The following is a 17741-nucleotide window of genomic DNA, read 5'->3' as shown; positions in this document are numbered from 1 at the left end:
TGTTTGTCTGTGTGTGTTTCTGTGTGTGTCTCTGTGTGTGTCTCTGTCACACACACACAAATATTAAACAGCAGAACTTACCATATCTAACCAGCACAGTAACATCATTCTGACATCAACAGAATTTATTATAAATACAGTAGTATCGCCAGTTAGACGGTAGCCATCTCCATGCACACCAGTGGTCTGTTAGCGTAGCTAGCACTGGCTCAATTGGTCGGTTTGAAGCCCTTAAACTAAACTTGCAGTTTTAGATTGTCCATTATTTAATTTATCTTGAGATGCTTTAAATGTAGATTTCAGCTCAGCGAAGTACTTTAAGCACTGACAACTTTTTATCAAGTTACTTTCTTGTAGGATTGTGCCTCAAATACATTCTAATAGAGAACTTTTATATAGAACAGAAATCAATATTGCCTATATAGACAGCAATAAAAAAAGTCTGCGCGAGAGGCTCACGCTGTTGTGAGTGTTTATACTGCTGGGTTGGCGTCTCTCTGACACTCTGCAGTTACACCACAAGAGTTGAGATTTCCTCACCTGATTCTACCTAAAATCTTTACTATGCTGAAGAACAGCTTAAAGGTGAAGAAGCCCATCTCTCCATTTCTCTCTCTCTCTCTCTCTCTCTCTCTCTCCCTCTCTCCTTCTGTCTGTCTGTATGTCTCTCCCCTTCCATCTCTCTCTCTCTCTCTCTCTTCCTCACTCTCTTTTTCTCTCTCCCATTTTGTCTGTCAGTAACTTTCCATCTCTCTCTTCACCTCTCTTCCTGTCTCTACCTCTCCATCTCTCTCTCTTTCTTCTCCTTTCTATCTGTTTCAATCTCTCTTCCTGACTTTCTCCCTCTCTCTCTCTCTCTCTCTCTCCCTCTCTTCTTCTGTCTGTGTGTGTGAGAGAGAGTGTTTGTGTGTGTGTGTGTGTGTGAGAGAGGATTTTTTGTGTGTTGAAAATGATTTTTCATTTTACTTAATTACTACAAAAACTTCAGGTATCGGGTTTTAGCTTTTTTATCTCAACCTAGCTCTGAGTCTGTGTTTTAACAACAGTGTTCAGAGCGCCATCTGGTGTCCTAATGGCTCCATTACCAGCTTACCTAGCAACACTGAGGAGAGTTCTCAGAGGATAAATAAACAAGTGAGGGTATCTTTTACAGAACCAGTGCTAATGCTAATACACACGCACACACACACACACACACACACACACTATAGAAACCGGATTTAAATCACATGCATGTACACACACAAACACACACATAATCACACACATTCTCTCTCTCTCTCTCTCACACACACACACACAGGCTCCTGCTGAGTTAAAAGACTTTTGCTGATTTGACTTGCTCAGTGGGTGTGTGTGTGTGTGTGTTTGTGAGTCTGTGTGTTACTGAGAGTTAACAGTGTCTGCAGGTGGAGCCGTCCTGCTGCTTCTGCTCCATCCAAAATCTCCTGCTGTGTACCCATAATCCCCTGCTCGCTCAGGGACTGACCAATGGGAGCCTGGCCTGCAGTCAGCGGGGCGTCAGAGAGGTGCTTTAAAAACCGAGCGAAAAAGAATGATAGATTGATTCTCTCTCTCTGCTCTGAGGAGAAAGTAGGATTTTTTATTTTCATTTCTCTTTCTCTCTGTCTCTTTCCTCTTGCCATCTCCTGCAGGCTTCATTTGCATAATCTAAAGCAGCAAAAACTTTTTTTTTTGGCAAAGGCTGGCATGAACTGGCCTTACCCATATGAGTTATACTGTATACTGAATCATTTATTTTAGGTGTAACACATTATTTATAGTGAGTTTATTGAAGAAACTCGATAACAAAATTTACTATATTTTTTGGACTATAAGGCGCACTTAAAATCCTTTAATTTTCACAAAAATCAACAGTGTGCCTTATAATCCAGTGCTTCTCATGTATGAATTCTACCAGTCAGGTATTAAAGAGTGGTAAAGCCACTCTGTTGAAGTACTGCATTATAAGAATGTGAGAATAAGAAGTTTCTCCAGCACTAAGGCTGGGTGCAGCAGTATTAGCATTAGCCGCCAACCGCAACGCTAGCTCTTTTGCTGTTCAGAGGCGAGTATATCGGACTGTAGTCTGCATGTTTGTCGTGGTAAAACAAGCTACGTTTGATAAACCGTTACCTGGGTTACCAGAATGGTTCCTCAGTCTAGCGCTATTGGGCTGCATTTAGCTGCTAATACTAATGCAGCTGCACCCAGTCTTAGTGCTGGAGCAACTTCACTGAAAACTTACTCTTAGACAAAATATATATTTAAAAAAATAACATAATAATCAAAATAAACATTTTCAGGAGAGAAAACATGGCGACACCCTTGGTCACTTCGATGTAGGCATCCTTACTGGTGTCACTTAATGCACCTTATAATCCAGGGTGTTTTATGTGTGGAAATAGACCAGAAAATAGGCGTTCATTGATAGTGTCCCTTGTAATCCGGTGTGTAGTTACAAAATTAATCATAAAACTCAAAATGATCAAACTGAAAAAGACCAGAGATTATGCTGTGTTTATTTATTGCTCTTGACGCAAGGAAATGAAGAAATTATATTTCAGTGTAAACCTAGAGTGTGTGTGTGTGTGTGTGTGTTTGAGAATGCATGCACGACATGTTTACCTAATCAGTGTTGCTGTGGTTCCCTCATGTGACACACACTCAGGAACATCTTCATTGTTGCTGAACTCTTATCTCCTCTAAATTTCAAAGTATTTTGGAAACTTTAAGAAAGAGGTTTCTGAGGGCTGCTCACATGTGGGTGCTTCTGTGTGTGTGTGTGTGTGTGTGTAGATAAGAAAGGCTTGTCATGTCTGTGAGTCTGGAATGTCTGATGCGGGCTTTGAAGAGCAGCTTGCTTTGTTTGGAGTTACTTTATAGTGCCGAGTAGATGAGGGCGGTCTGACCAGCCGGGTTTAACTGAGAGCTTATTCACACACCAGATCTGCTACTGAGTTAAAGCTATACTTTAAATTTCCACCGTTTTATTCCTTCTTTAAAAATGCTCCTTTCCAGTGTTCATCTCTGTACTGTTGTTCTTTTGATACAGTTTAATACAGCCTTAATATGCCTTTTAAGTATTTTTAAGGAATATCAGCATTAGATTGGCAAAATTTCCCATTATATCCCAGTAGAAATGTCTGGAATTTTTCAATGTTATTGTGATGGGACCGTTCGTACCTTTCGTTACTTAATAGTGCCGACACATTTCAGCCGGTGCCTTTTTGGTATCGAATTTCAATACCCAGTCCTAGTGGTATCTGTATGGGTTACTGTGGTATCTGCATGAGTTGCTGTGGTATCTGCATAGGTTGCTGTGGTATCTGTATGATTTGCTAAGGTATCTGTGTCAGTTGTTGTGGTATCCGTGTGGGATACTGTGCTACCTGTATGGGTTGCTGTGGTATCTGTGTGGGTTACTGTGCTATCTGTGTGGTTACTGTGGTATCTGTGTGGTTACTGTGGTATCTGTGGGATTACTGTGGTATCCGTGTGGGTTACTGTGCTACCTGTTTGGGTTACTGTGGTATCTGTGTGGGTTACTATGGTATCTGTATCAGTTGTTGTGGTATCTGTATGGATTACTGTGCTACCTGTATGGGTTGCATGATGATATAATTGATCTGTGTATATTAACTGTTTGGCTTGGCTGTGGATGGTGTGAATGTGCTATTTCCAGAGAGAAGGGCGGCTCCTAATGAGAACATTTTCTGCGTTCTTTCGGCGTTTTATTTTAGAGAGGGTTAAAATGCTTCCATCTCCATTCCCACCTCCACAGATTGGCTTTTTTTTTCTTTACGAGTGAAGAAGCATGAACCGATCTGTTTTTGAGCGACAGCCATTCAAGTGCCTCTTTTAAACTCTCGGCACCCCGGGTGAGTCGTCATGGCAACGCACAAATGTTTTTGTGTTGGTCTTTTCATCCACAACGTGAAGATGCACGCTTCTGTTTGGAGGAACGTGGATGAAGAACCTGGAGAGAGCGTTCGAGATCCATTAAAACAAGCTTCTTCAAGCAGCAATAATTTAACTCCAGACGTCCTCTTTATTTTAAGTCCATACAGACCCTCTATCTTTTATTTTACGTCCATAAAGACCCTCTTTCTTGCTGTTTTGAAAGAGGAATATGGCCTTCACGAGAATCTTGTAGATTTTGAGATTCTCATTTAAAGAAGCAGTGTGCACTCTGCATTTGGATCTTCAACATCTTTATAATAGTGCAGAATAGAGGTTTATTTGTGTAGATTTGTGACCATTGTTAGCCAAAACCTCTAGGTCAGATTTAGTTTTGGTCTGAAATCGAGGTAGAACATTGGATTTCTATGAAGTGGCCCAAGCGCTGCATGCCATTATGTAGGCATTAAAACAAAACTGGCTCTATTTTTGGACAGAGCTTAAATTTTTACACAGATTAACTACAGTAACTTACTGTTGCAGATCAACGCTGCTTCTATATTGCCTCGAATAGTAGTATCTGTGTCAACAATAGAGATCACCAATGCAATAAAGCAGCATTTGGCCCAAGCAATAGGTCGACAGTGTGAAATATTTCATGCTTTTGTTGTTAAACGACTGCAGGAATTAGGTTTTGTAAAGCTCGGTTCCATTCTGCTCGTTTGCTTGTACATGTTTCTACACTGAGGCAGGTTTTTATTGATTCATGGCTCTGAACCTGTTCAGACGTGAAGTTATTCAGTCAGTAAATATTATTCTTTCAAGATTATTCTGTTTGGTTTGTGCCCCTGAGCACAGAATTTGTAATAACATATATAAACAATCCAATGGTATATCAGCAATATCTGCATTTATAGGCACCTTTTGGAAAGGTAGCTTAGATAGAGTTGTTGTGGGTATATGTATTAGTTTTTAGCAAATACGCATAAAATTGTACTCATTATCAGTGCTAATGATCAGTACTCATTATTGGCTGATACTTGATGATTGGGCATTTGTGTCAGTGCTTGTTATTGTTATCATTGTTGGAAAGTTCTTGAGAATGGGAGGGGGTAGTGCTGGATGGTATACTGGTTCATATTAGAGATGGAATGATCGATCGGCAGTGTATCGGTATCAGCCGATTTTAAGCCAAAATACGATATCGGCGATTGGCTGATATTCTTGCTCAGCTCAATCAGTCTGGAGCGTTTTTACAGTTTCTGCAGTTTATATGTGTCGGACCAACACGCCTTGCAGTGAAAAAGAAATAATGGTTTTAACCTCACTAACCGGATAATACAGCTCACTACAGTTCATCTTTCAGCCCAGTCAGTGAGTCACTGAGCTAGTCAGCTCAAAAGCTAACAACAGCAGCTAACAACAGCAGGAATAACAGAGTTAGTTAGCTCACAAGCTAACAGCAGCAGGAGTAATGGAGCTAGTTAGCTTACAAGCTAACAGCAGCAGGAATAACGGAGTTAGTTAGCTCACAAGCTAACAACAGCAGGAATACTGTAGTTAGTTAGCTCACAAGCTAACAACAGCAGAAATAACAGAGTTAGTTAGCTCACAAGCTAATAGCACCAGCTGACAATAGCAGGAATACTGTAGGTAATTAGCTCAAAAGCTAACAACAGCAGCAATAAAGGAGTTAGTTAGCTCACAAGCTAACAACAGCAGGAATAACGGCGTTAGTTAGCTCACAAGCTAACAACAGCAGCAGGAGCCACGGAGGAATATAGTTCAGACTGTTTTAAGAGCTGGATATGCAGACGTTTTCATTTGTTTCCACCCTGAATAACCTCAGAATTATAACTACGCTGTTTAGTGGACACGGCTGCCAGGTAAGACTGTTAAAAGGCTACTGAAGACTATTAAAGCCTATTGGAGGTTATTAAAAGGGTTATTTAGGCAGGTTAGATAAGTGAGCAGATTCACATCTGTAACATTTTTGTAAGAGAAAATAGGCTTCTTCCTTGTTGTATTGTTTATAAACACCAGTAAAACAGATTTCGCTCATTCCAACTAGTTGGAAAAGTAGTTAAAAACTCAGTTTTATTACTGTAACATTACTTACGCTGGTCTGCCTGCAGCAGAAACATGAGAACAGAACTCCTGCAGCTTTTGCTGCTGTTATTCTTTACAATATGAGTAACTATAGCCCTTTTAAATGTATTAATACTGTAGAGTGAAGAATAATATTAATGCACACTGAACTAAATGTATTTGTTAAGTGGAAAACTCTGGGAATTGTGATAAACTGATAAACAGCTACTTAAATACTTTAAAACCTTTAATGGCTTTAGTAATAACACACGGTAAATTGATATTAAACTTGTCTTATTTGTGCAATAAAGCTTTTGAAAAATGTTTTCATTCATTTATAGTGTTTATGGAACTATTTATTAAAATATTTCATTTTGTAAAGGAAGCCGTGTTAAAGTTATTGGTGTATCTCTTTTTAAGGTCTGTTGTTTACATTCTGTAGCTGTTTTTCTGCTAATGAAGTCTGATTTCTTCATATATTGTGTAATTTTGTGGGACAAAGTAAACTCAATAGTAATCAAAGGCTTAATTTAAATCCTTAGTGTTTTATATTATATGTACACCTAACAGTACAGTAAGTTGTAACCCTATATTACCCTATAACCCTATATACTGAGGTGTGTGTAAAGGAAAGCTGGTAATCAACCATAACACCCAGGTTCCTAGCAACCTTTGTGGGGGAGACTGAGAGCGAGCACATTATCAGTAAATATCAACGGATATATTATTTGTATCTATTTGTACTTGTTCTTAGCAAATACATAATATATACTCAGGTCTTGGAATGGAACAAGATATTGATTAACCGTCATCACTGCTTTATAGCCTGAGGTCACCAGAACTTTACAGATGTATCTGGTTTTAATGTTGTGGAATGTGTGTATGAGGTGTGTATGAGGATACCGTGTATGTTGTACATTACGGCAATAAAAAAAAAAAGTCGTAAGCTGTTATTGACTTCACCCTGACCTCTTTTCTACTGGGTGAAAATACCTTTCTTTGCTGTCTGAACAGATTGGGAAATGTGTTTGATATTGATCGCCCACACACACATCCCTGCAAACCCACTCTCTCTTAAAGTCTCTTGATGAGAGAGAGAGAATAATAGAGGGTGAGAGAGAGAGAGACATATACAAAAAGGAAAAAACGCAGGGCTTTTTTTCTTCAACAGCCCAGGTGGAGTAAAGATCTGACAACTGTACAAGCAGCCAAGAAACATCATTCCCTCTCTCAGCCTTTCTCTCTCTCTCTCTCTCTCTCTCTCTCTCTCTCTCTCTCTCACACACACACACACACACACACACACACACACATACATTCTCTCTCCTCTCTCTCTCTCTCTCTCTCTCTCTCTCTCTCATCTGTTTCACAATGGCTCGAAAGTATGCCTCTGCCAGGATGAACAGAGGTGTGTGTGTGTGTGTGTTTGATGTGAAGAGGGGCAGGTAGAAAGAGCTAGAAGAGCTGCTGAAAGTTTTTTAATTGTAGGTTAATTACAGTATCAGAGAGCGAGAGAGAGAGCGAGAAAGGGAAAAAGAGAGATACCTTCATGGACTGATGGAATTTGGCAGATCAGGAAACATTCAGACAGTCAGAGACAGTGATTGGTTCAGAGACTCCTGAGGGACACGCCTCTTTAAGTGCTATCATATTGTTTGATCCCCTGTAATTCAAAAATCTGATCATTAGAATGGTCAGAATGGTGGTGGGCCTTCCCAACTCATGGGAAGATCAAATAAAACTGAACTGTGAATAAAAATTAAATCTTTTTTTTTTTTTTTTTACTTTTTTTTAGATGTTTGTAGATACAGACATTCTAATATTGTTTTAATATTGTTCATATCAATTATGACATATATTGTAGTGTATGTTTCAGCTGTATCGAGCAGCCATAGATTCAAAACTTGTAAATTGTTGATTGTATCACTTCCTGTAGCCAGAGTCAGTCTGCTTTCTCTGATAGACTGTGAAACAGCTGGACAGCACTGTAACTGGGATGTGTGTGTGTGTGCGCACCTTGGCACAGTGGTTTTGAATGTGGGTCAGTGTGTTTCCTTCCTCCTGTCTTATGCTGGTGGGTGTGTGAGCGTCTCATCATTAATTCAGCTGGATCCACACACTCGGATCGGCCGTTCTGCATTTTTCATTCCCTCAGAGTGGACGGTCAATATTTCATACAGACACTGAGAGTACGGCCTTCACTCGTCTGCTCCACTCCATTTCTATTAGTAATTACAACTTGACCTTGTGTGTGTAAGGGTGTGTGTAAGGGTGTGTGTAAGGGTGTGTGTAAGAGTGTGATGTAAGGTCGTTTTCACACCACCATTATTTTGTCCGGTTAAAAAGGACTCTGGTTTGTTTGTACCCTTTGTGCGGTTTAATTGAGCAAGTGTGAAAACAGTAATTGCGCAGATATAAAAAACTGAAGCAGTTCGCTCGTGGTGAGAACATGATCTGGTCTCGATCCTACCAGCTATCAAATATACTTCTTTTGTCCGCAGTTTAATCTGATATATTAGCCAGATAACACTAATTACCACATCTATAACAAACACTCTTTCTGCTTCATGCTGTTTACCTGCACGGTCTGTGCTGCGTTCACTGCTCGCATCCGTGCACTCCATTCACTATGTGTACGTTTGTGCTGCACTCTAGGGATGAGCGATATGGCTCTAAAACAATATCACGATGTTTCGGGGTATTTTTGCGATACAATATACTTGGCGATATAGGAAAACTAAAATAATTCATTCATTTCAGGAATATAGTATAAAAGTATAACAGAATAATCGTAATGTGGGAAAATAAATAATATAGCATACAATAATATAATGCAGCAAATAATATTGCAGAATATTTAGTGCATGCAAATAAACTGCAAACTAAAACAATTATACAATAAATACACCTAATGCTTCACAGTAAATAATAGACTACTTCTAAGACAGAACAGCCCTATTATCACAATATGGATTTTTAATATCATGATATTTCCGTGTCACGATATATTGTATACAATATAATATTGCCCACACCCAATTGAAAACACTGTGTTTAAAAGCGCAACAGAAGATTTTCAGAGTTCTATATTAAAGCTCTATATTATTTATTGGTGCACATTTTGGCACGTTTAGGTTTATGCCTGTGTAAAATCAAACTAAAACTAGTTCTAATTTTCCACTTTTTGTAACCAGTGAATAAATTACATAGCCAATAAATGTATTTTTTATCATGCAATTTGCTACAAAGCTGCAATTATTTTTTACAAATATTTGTTGAACATCAACTTTTAATATCCAAACAGACACAAAAAGCACTGTACATTTACTTCAGCAGTTCTGATTTAACGATTAATTTACTTCAGCTGATCTATTGTAGTCACATTTAGATAGTTACTTGTGTAACTAAATGTGCAGTTTTAGTAACACCATTTAGCACAGGTGTGTTAATCTAATCATACATTTACTTCAGCTGTGCTATTCCAACACATAGATAACTAGTGAGCTGGGACTTTCCTGAAAGAAAGGCAGTGAATTGTAATGGTAAAGGAATAATAACAGAATTAAAACTAGATGCTAGGACTAATTTATCTTCGCTAACACTGAAATTCTAGCCCTCTACAAATTGTATATTTTAGGTGGACAACAGCAAGTGAGTAAAGTGATACCGAGCATAATAAGTGATGCTGAATTCTTTGTTTTGTTATATATATATATATAGGGCATAATATATGAATAGTGCATAAAAACTAAAAAAGGTGTAAAGCCTTTTTTGATTGTTAATTAAAATATTGTTTTAATTTTATCCCTCGTTTTCTCTTCAGTGTTGCCGACCTGCTCCCCCCTGGACTTCCACTGTGATAACGGGAAGTGTATCCGGCGCTCGTGGGTGTGTGATGGAGACAACGACTGTGAGGATGACTCGGATGAGCACGACTGCCGTGAGTCTTTCTGTTAATCTGTACTAAGTGCTAGCTCCTTTGCCATTCAGAGATAAGTATTATCGGACTGTAGTCTGTGTGTCTACCGTGTTAAAAACGGTAGATAAGATCACCCTGGCTTACCGGAACACTCCGGGTTCCTAAGTGTAGTGCTGTCAGGGGGCATTAGCCGCTAACTGCTGCTAGCCTTGTGGAAATCTGGAAATCTAAGCTTACTGAAAATAGACGGAAGCGCTTTATTTACCCAAATAAACAGATTTCAGGAGAGAAATTTGTGTAGATTAACATTCAGCGTTTGTTTGACTTTAAAAGAAAATGTTTTTTTGAAGAATTACAGTTTTGTTTACTGAACTTAGCTTTATAAACCTGCTGAATTGCACCTTATATTCTGGTGTGTAGATTATAAATTTTTGATACAAAAGGAAGAATCACAGACAGTCCAGTGTTTTCCAGATTGATGACAAGTTTCACAAAAAATTGCAGTTTGTAGTGGATTTCTCCAATGAAAGAAGGTGTCAGCCACATGTTGAGTGAGGGGACATCTGGAGTTAAATGCATTTCTTTGCTAGATATGATGGATAAGCTCCCAACAATTAGCTTTATTATCATTAAAACCATATTAGTATTGCACTTAGGACATATTGGAGGTGCACTCCAGAATTTATAAAAAATTGTGCTCCTGAATATTGACAGAGGAACATCTGGGAACTATTTTCTTATAAAGCTGTTGTTCAGTGTATAATCATGGAATGTATTAGAGAGAGATCCGGCTCCCAAAACGTACCTTAGTGAGTCAAAGCAAGACATATAGGAAAAAGAGGCTTTCAGGTTTGATAAGAAACTTCTCCACATGATATTTGCTTTTTAAAGATGTTATTAGCATGATGTTATGATGTCATTTTCTGATAAATACACATGTATCACTCTCAGTGTGCAGTTGAGCAGTTCCCCGCTGGCTCTTACTGTCAGTCACAGATTGTATAAGTGGTTCAATCAGTATCAGCAGCTGTATGAAACATCTGGACGCACTGTTAAGGTGTTGTGGGTTTTTTAAGCGTTTGGTTTAGCAGCCCCGCGGCTAACATGTGGTGGGGGATCACTGGGTCAAGGTTCCCATGGAAATGACATCTGACCTGGGGGAGATTTGGGGAGTGACCTCTGACCTGGTGGTTTACACACTTCCTGCGGGTGCCTCAGGCAGCGCGTGGCGAGAGTGTCTATGTGTGTGAATTAAGTGTGTGGGACTGAGCCTCAAATGCCCCTGAATAAGTGGGTGGTGTTAAATGCCTGTGTTCACAGTTTATAACCTACAGAAACCACAGCGCTGTTGAGTAAGAGTGCAGGATTACTGCAGGTAGTTATAGTCTGCATTCACCCAGCCAGCAGCTGATTGGCCGTCTGTATGCATTCTGATCCAGTATGGCAGCAGATGTGAATGGGTGTGTCATTATTTGGGTGACTATTCTCAGCACTACAGTGATTAGCAGTGATTAGCATGGTGGTGGTGTACGAGGTGTTAGTGTGTGTTGAGCTGGTGGTACAGTGAGTGGATCAGATACAGCAGTGATTAGCACTGATTAGCACGGTGGTGGTGTATGAGGTGTTTGTGTGTGTTGGGCTGGTACAGTGAGTGAATCAGATACAGGAGTGCTGCTGGAGTTTTTAAACACCTCAGTGTCACTGCTGCACTGAGAAAAGCCAACCAGAAGTGTCTTGCTGGTTGCATCCTGTGGGTGGTGTCCTGTGAGGAGAGTCATGTGGGTGGTGTCCTGTGAACAGAGTCGTGTGTGGTGCCCTGTGGTTGGAGTCCTGTGGGTGGAGTCCTGTGGGTGGCGTCCTGTGGGTGGAGTCCTGTGGTTGGAGTCCTGTGGGCAGGGTCCTGTGGCTGGCGTCCTGTTTGTGGCGTCCTGTGGATTGTGTCCTGTGGCTGGCGTCCTGTGGCTGGCATCCTGTGTGTTACGTCATGTGGGTGGCATCCCGTGGGCAGTGTCCTGTGTCCAGTGTCTTGTGTGGGGCGTTCTCTGGGAAGCGTCTTGTATGGGGCGTCCTGTGAGTTGCATCCTGTGAGTTGCGTCCTGTGGGGGGCATCCTGTGTGCGACATCCTGTGGTTGGAGTACTATGGGTAGTGTCCTGTGGGAAGCGTCTTGTGTGGAGGACAGCCTAGGGGAGGTGTCCTGTGGTGGGCGGTGTCCTTTGGGTTGCATCCTGTGGGCGGCGTCCTGTGGGTGTCGTCCTGTACCCACAGATTCAAAGCTTCTGGGTGGATCAGCTGTAGGTAGTGTGTAATAGAATGGAGGACAGTGAGAGGTTAAACACAGTGTTTAAAAACTCCAGCAGCACTGCTGTATCTAAAAACAGCTCTAATCTATCAGTAAACATAAAACACACACAAGACAGTGTTGATTAAGACAGTAGGGAGAGAAGCCAAGATAATAATACTGTTACTCATTAATGTTTCTTGTGAAATCACGTCCTGGTAGACCTGTAGAGATGTGCTTTCTGACCTTATAACTGTGTTATCTTCACATAGACTGAAATATGGACTTTCTGCTGCAGTGTTTAGCTGTGTGATGGATGGATGTCTGAGGAAACTTCACTTCACGTGTGAAGTAGACTCACGTTAAAACACGTCAGATTATTAAGACCTGAGCTTTAATTATGACCTGAGTGAGGCGTGCTGCAGCAGGACAGTATAACAGGGTTCACAGCGCTGATTGTGCTGGATGAATGTATTTAAATGGGTTTAATCGCCGCCACATCAGAATGAGCCGTTCTCACTCAGCACTTCCTTCACACATCAGCACTGGAACAGCTGCTCAGTCTGAAACACACAGCCTCTCCTAATAACAGTCATTAACATTCGCAATAATTAAAAGCCTATAATTACTATTATTACTCGCTGTGACTGTGCAGCCCACTCAGCCGCAGACTGTTCTTTATTAGAACGTTTTTTATTTTTTTCTCCCATAAATGACAGGATTATTATTCTGTTATTAATCTGAAGAGTTATTATTCAGTTACTACTGCGAGAGTGTGTGAGTTCTGTAATTATGAGAGTGATACTTAGTGATTGTTTTAACTTTTAACCTGACTCTGTATCAAAAACACAAACACCTACTTGTTGCTTGCTTCACAGACTGCTTAATCACAAGCGTCTGCCACATTATTAGAAACATTTATTTTATAGCTGTTTTTCAGAAACATCTATTTTGTAGCTTTCTTAACTTCTTATTTCAGATTAATTCATATTTTTTTATTTTTATTTTTTATTTTATTAGAAAGAGAAAGACAGATACAGAGAGAGAAAGAGAGACAAATACAGCCAGAGAGAGCAAAAGAGAGAGACAGAGCGAAAGGGACAAAGAGAGAGACAGACAGACAGAGAGAGAGACTGACCTATATTTCAGGTGTTGATGTGCAGACATATGGGGGGTCTGTCTGTTTTGAGCTTTCCATCAATTTTTCATTTAAACAGCTCTAAACTCCCCCTATTTAATCTCTCGCTCTCTCTCTCTCTCTCTTCACCTCGATATGTCTGATTGTGCACACACATCTTGTTATTACACACTGGGGTGTGTGCCATCGTATTGAGCTTTTCACGTTTCTTTATGAATGATGTCGTTTTTTTGTGTGTGTGTACATTATTTATAAGGATGCATTATTTATTAATAACTTTTCACCTTAATAAAACATGAACCTCAGTCTGGACTCGTTCATGTGTAAATCTGCTTGGGTGGTCTTTGTGAGAGTGTGTGTGTGTGTTTTTTTTTTTTTTTAATATAATATGATAAAAAATAATATATATTTTTTTATGTTTGCACATGTCTTTGATTTGTTACGTGTAAGTGCTTGTATGCATTCTTGTTCTTATGCACTATAGCTTTTGTCTATGGCTGTGTTGTTAAGCGCTTTGAGTTTTCAGGAAAGGCGGTATATAAATAAAATATTATTATTATTATTATTATTATTATTATTACAATCATTGTTTTTTAATTTTTTTTAATTGTACATGATCATTTGAATCTGTTCAGTACTAAGCTATGACGTGGTGATTAGATACATCATTGTTGAGCACAGTTGTTACATACATTAGTTGAATAGCTGTTGTTAAGTGCAAATGTTATATACAGTCATTTAAGAATATTCAAAAAGTGCAGTGTTTATTTATATTATAGTAAATTAGTACTGGGGTATAATTATTAAGTGCAGTCTTTACATACAGCCCAAAAATAACATGTATTTATATATTTATGTACAGATGATAAATATTGTAGATACTGTAGTTAGTGTGGTCTTATGATCACTGTGGGGTAGTAAGCAGAGGAGCTGATGACCTGCTCTCATCATCTACTGCCAACCTTTACCTGTTTTACTGAAACCTTCATCACTGATTGTCAGTCTGATTACAAACTTTAAATAACACTGTGTGTTCCCCCTCTCTTTCTCTCTCTCTCTCTCTCTGTGTGTGTAGCTCCACGTGAGTGTGAGGAGGATGAGTTCCACTGTCAGAACGGGTACTGTATCCGCAGCCTGTGGCACTGCGATGGAGACAACGACTGCGGAGACAACAGTGATGAACAGTGTGGTGAGTTGAGGTTCCTGTCTGTGGTTGTATTTTGTGTGTTTCTAGATACATGTGAAGTAGTAGAAGAACACACACACACACTCACACACACACACAGTAGATCTGTTAGTCAGTAGGTCAGTAAATGCTTTGTGTGTGTGTGGTGTGGACCCTTGGGGACCAACCCACAGCTAAAGACTATGTCTTTAATCACACATCTTCTTTCTGTGTGTGTCTGTGTGTGTGTCTCTGTGTGTGTCTGTGCATGTGTGTGTGTGTGCGCAGACATGAGGAAGTGTTCGGATAAGGAGTTCCGCTGTTCAGACGGTAGCTGTATAGCCGAGCACTGGTACTGCGATGGAGACACAGACTGCAAGGACGGAACAGACGAGGAAAACTGCCGTAAGTGTTTTATGGTCAAAAGTATGTGAACACATGTTCCTCCTGCATTCCTCCTGCAGTTAAGGGTTTTATTGGCCAGTAAATAATTCTTGTACTGCACTAACTAGGGCTGGGTATCAAAATTTGATTCCTAAAAGGCACCGACCAAAATGTCTCAGTACTACTGAGTACTGAAAGATGTACAAAAATTTGGTGCCTGTTTTTGATACTTCGCATGAAATGTGCATAAATGTGCAAAACGAGGAGAGCGCACACAGAAACATGTATCATTTAAATTGTCGATACACCATTGTTGCGCTGAAATCTCTCAGACAATTCTCCTTTTCTCGCTCTGTCACTCAACCACTCGCTCTCTTGCTCAATCTTCCTCTCTCTCTGTCTCTCTCTCTCTCTCTCTCTCTCTCTCTCTCTCTTTCTTTCTCTCTTTCTCTACTTTGAGATATTTTAATACAGTACAAATTGATCTAGTCTGCCAGACCTAAACAATACTTCACTATTATTACTGTCTTCTCACAATAATTCTGCAAAATTCCAGCATTTAAAAAATGAATAATGATTTTAATTCATTTTTAAGTGATTGACACCACTAATATAAGTTAATTTTAACAGTTTAATGCTAATATTTGTTAAACAGAACTCTTAAAAACTGAAATGCATAAAGTAATATGCTTCAGGAAAAATAGTTGTAGTTTTAGCAGTTCATGCTTAGCAGTAATGCTGCTGTTTTTGTTCTTAAAGGAGAACTCGGGTGTGTAAAATGGACTTTTGATGTAGTAAAACATGATAAGTTCTAATGTAATTATCTTTGATGAATAGCACACCTCCGTTCTCCCACAGCATTCCGAGATTCAGACATTTTTTGTCCAAACACCCTTCAGATTGGGTGACACAGGGCAGAATTTGCCCTGATAAACTGCTCAAACTATCTACACACCTCCTTGCATTAATAACTTAAAAAGTGCACAAGAAGCTTATTTAAAAACCTCCTTTTACATCCTATATCGCAAGCTTCAGCTCCATGTGCCGCTGAAGTCAAAATAGCATAGACATGCATATACATAGACTCTGCATAGCCTGCCTTCTGGTGTCGACTGCTACACTATGCGATATATATATATGGCTGCTAGATCCAAAAGTATGGTAGCCTCTCGTGATGACAGTATAAGAATAAGATCACAATCAGCTGTTAAATAAATCCGATGTGTGAGAATAATTATCGCTTTCTGTATTTTTTGGTGGCAATTTCGAAAAAAAGTACCAAAAAATATCAGTACCGAATTCAAGGTACAATACCAGTACCGGTATCAGTATTGAAAATTTTAAAATGATACCCAGCCCTAGCACTAACTGCCCTAAGTATGCTGGAAAGGCTTAACACTAAATGTTGGAACATTGCTGTGAGGAGCATCTGATTGCATTAACCCTCACAGTGAGAGGATCAGAGAGGATTATTAGTTCTGATGTTGGATTGTTAGTTCTGCCTCTCCAACTCATCCTAAATTACTTAGGGGATCTCCATCATTCCAGAGAACAGAGTTCCACTGCTGCACAGATCAGTACTGGGGCTAGTTACCCCTATATAGCCCACTTCTGGCTTTAGGCATGGTGATCTTAGACTCATTAACTCACAGCTGCTGCAGATCTACAGTGCTTTTCTGTGAAAACTTATTTTTCCAGCACCCTCAAGCAGCTGATCATGCTCATCACAAGGACTGTCCAGATACTTTTGGACAAGTAATGTGTGTGTGTGTGTGTGTGTGCCTGTGTGCTAAAAATCTGAGCAGTGCTGTTTATAGAAACAACAGCTGACTGAAGCCCTACTAGTGTATATATATATATATATATATATATATATATATATATATATATATATATATATATGTGTGTGTGTGTGTGTGTGTGTGTGTGTGTGTGTGAACAACACAGTAGTGGCAGCTACTCAGAAGTGTGTCAGAAGATCACTCTTGGTGAGATTTTAATCTCAGTGTGTTCATGAGGGAGAGTCACCTGGAAAAGTTTTCTCAGCATCTTGAAGGAAGGAGTTCCTGGAGGTGCTGAACAATAGTTGCTGCTTTTCCTTCACGCTGTGAATCTCCAGCTCATCCCAATTAAATCACCTCAAATCACCATCTCAGTTCATCAGGTTTAGATCAGATACTATTTACTACAGAATTCCATATGATATGTGTCCCTTGATTGTTTTTATGTCTTTAATATTAATCTGCAATGTAGAAAATCTATTAAAATAAGGGAAAAAAAACAATGACTAAGAAGGTGTGCACAAACTTTGACTGGTACTGTCATTTTAAACTTATTTAAAAGTTTAAAATGCGGTTTTCTCTTTTTGGAATATTACAGATGTTGCTGATATTATTCTTTCAAATTTGATATTTTTTGTTCTTCTTTAAACAGAAAGATAGAAAGTGAGTATATGCTCTGAGGAAAAGATGTAAATAGTGTGTGTGTGTGTTTTTAATCTTTCAGCCTCAGACCTGCTGACGGCCACCTGCAGTGTTGAGGAGTTCCAGTGTGCGTACGGCCGCTGCATTCTGGACATTTACCACTGCGACGGAGACGACGACTGTGGAGACTGGTCTGATGAATCAGACTGCTGTGAGAGACACTCTTTATCACTATTTCTCTAGATCACTCTCTGTACCTTTCTCTGACTCACATTGTTAGATATCACATTGAATACTTCTACTTTACCTTTTATCACCATCACTCTCACTATCACTCTCATTTATTACTGTTTTACTTATTACTGTATATCTCTATTAGTCGTGATACGAACTGATAATGGGGGCGCAGAGTGGTTCAGCGGGCTAAGCGCTGCCACTGTGATC

At 39.6% G+C, this 17741-nt stretch overlaps 1 protein-coding gene and 1 long non-coding RNA gene across 4 annotated transcripts in view; one reads left to right on the top strand and one right to left on the bottom strand.

The window, feature by feature from the left end:
• LOC125782217 (uncharacterized) overlaps positions 1–17741 on the bottom strand; it is a 530592-nt gene that overhangs the window by 352155 nt on the left and 160696 nt on the right. The gene's annotated exons all lie outside the window — the stretch shown is intronic.
• lrp4 (low density lipoprotein receptor-related protein 4) overlaps positions 1–17741 on the top strand; it is a 166240-nt gene that overhangs the window by 93213 nt on the left and 55286 nt on the right. For all 3 annotated transcript variants that reach the window (XM_049465642.1, XM_049465641.1, XM_049465643.1), the window contains exons 3-6: positions 9812–9928; positions 14401–14514; positions 14779–14895; positions 17380–17508. In XM_049465642.1, coding sequence (XP_049321599.1) covers positions 9812–9928; positions 14401–14514; positions 14779–14895; positions 17380–17508 — 477 coding nt within the window. The remainder of the gene's footprint in view (positions 1–9811; positions 9929–14400; positions 14515–14778; positions 14896–17379; positions 17509–17741) is intronic.

Source organism: Astyanax mexicanus, chromosome 16 (assembly GCF_023375975.1).
Source record: "Astyanax mexicanus isolate ESR-SI-001 chromosome 16, AstMex3_surface, whole genome shotgun sequence".
Taxonomy (NCBI): Eukaryota; Metazoa; Chordata; class Actinopteri; order Characiformes; family Acestrorhamphidae; genus Astyanax; species Astyanax mexicanus.
This window is presented reverse-complemented; position numbering and strand designations above follow the sequence as displayed.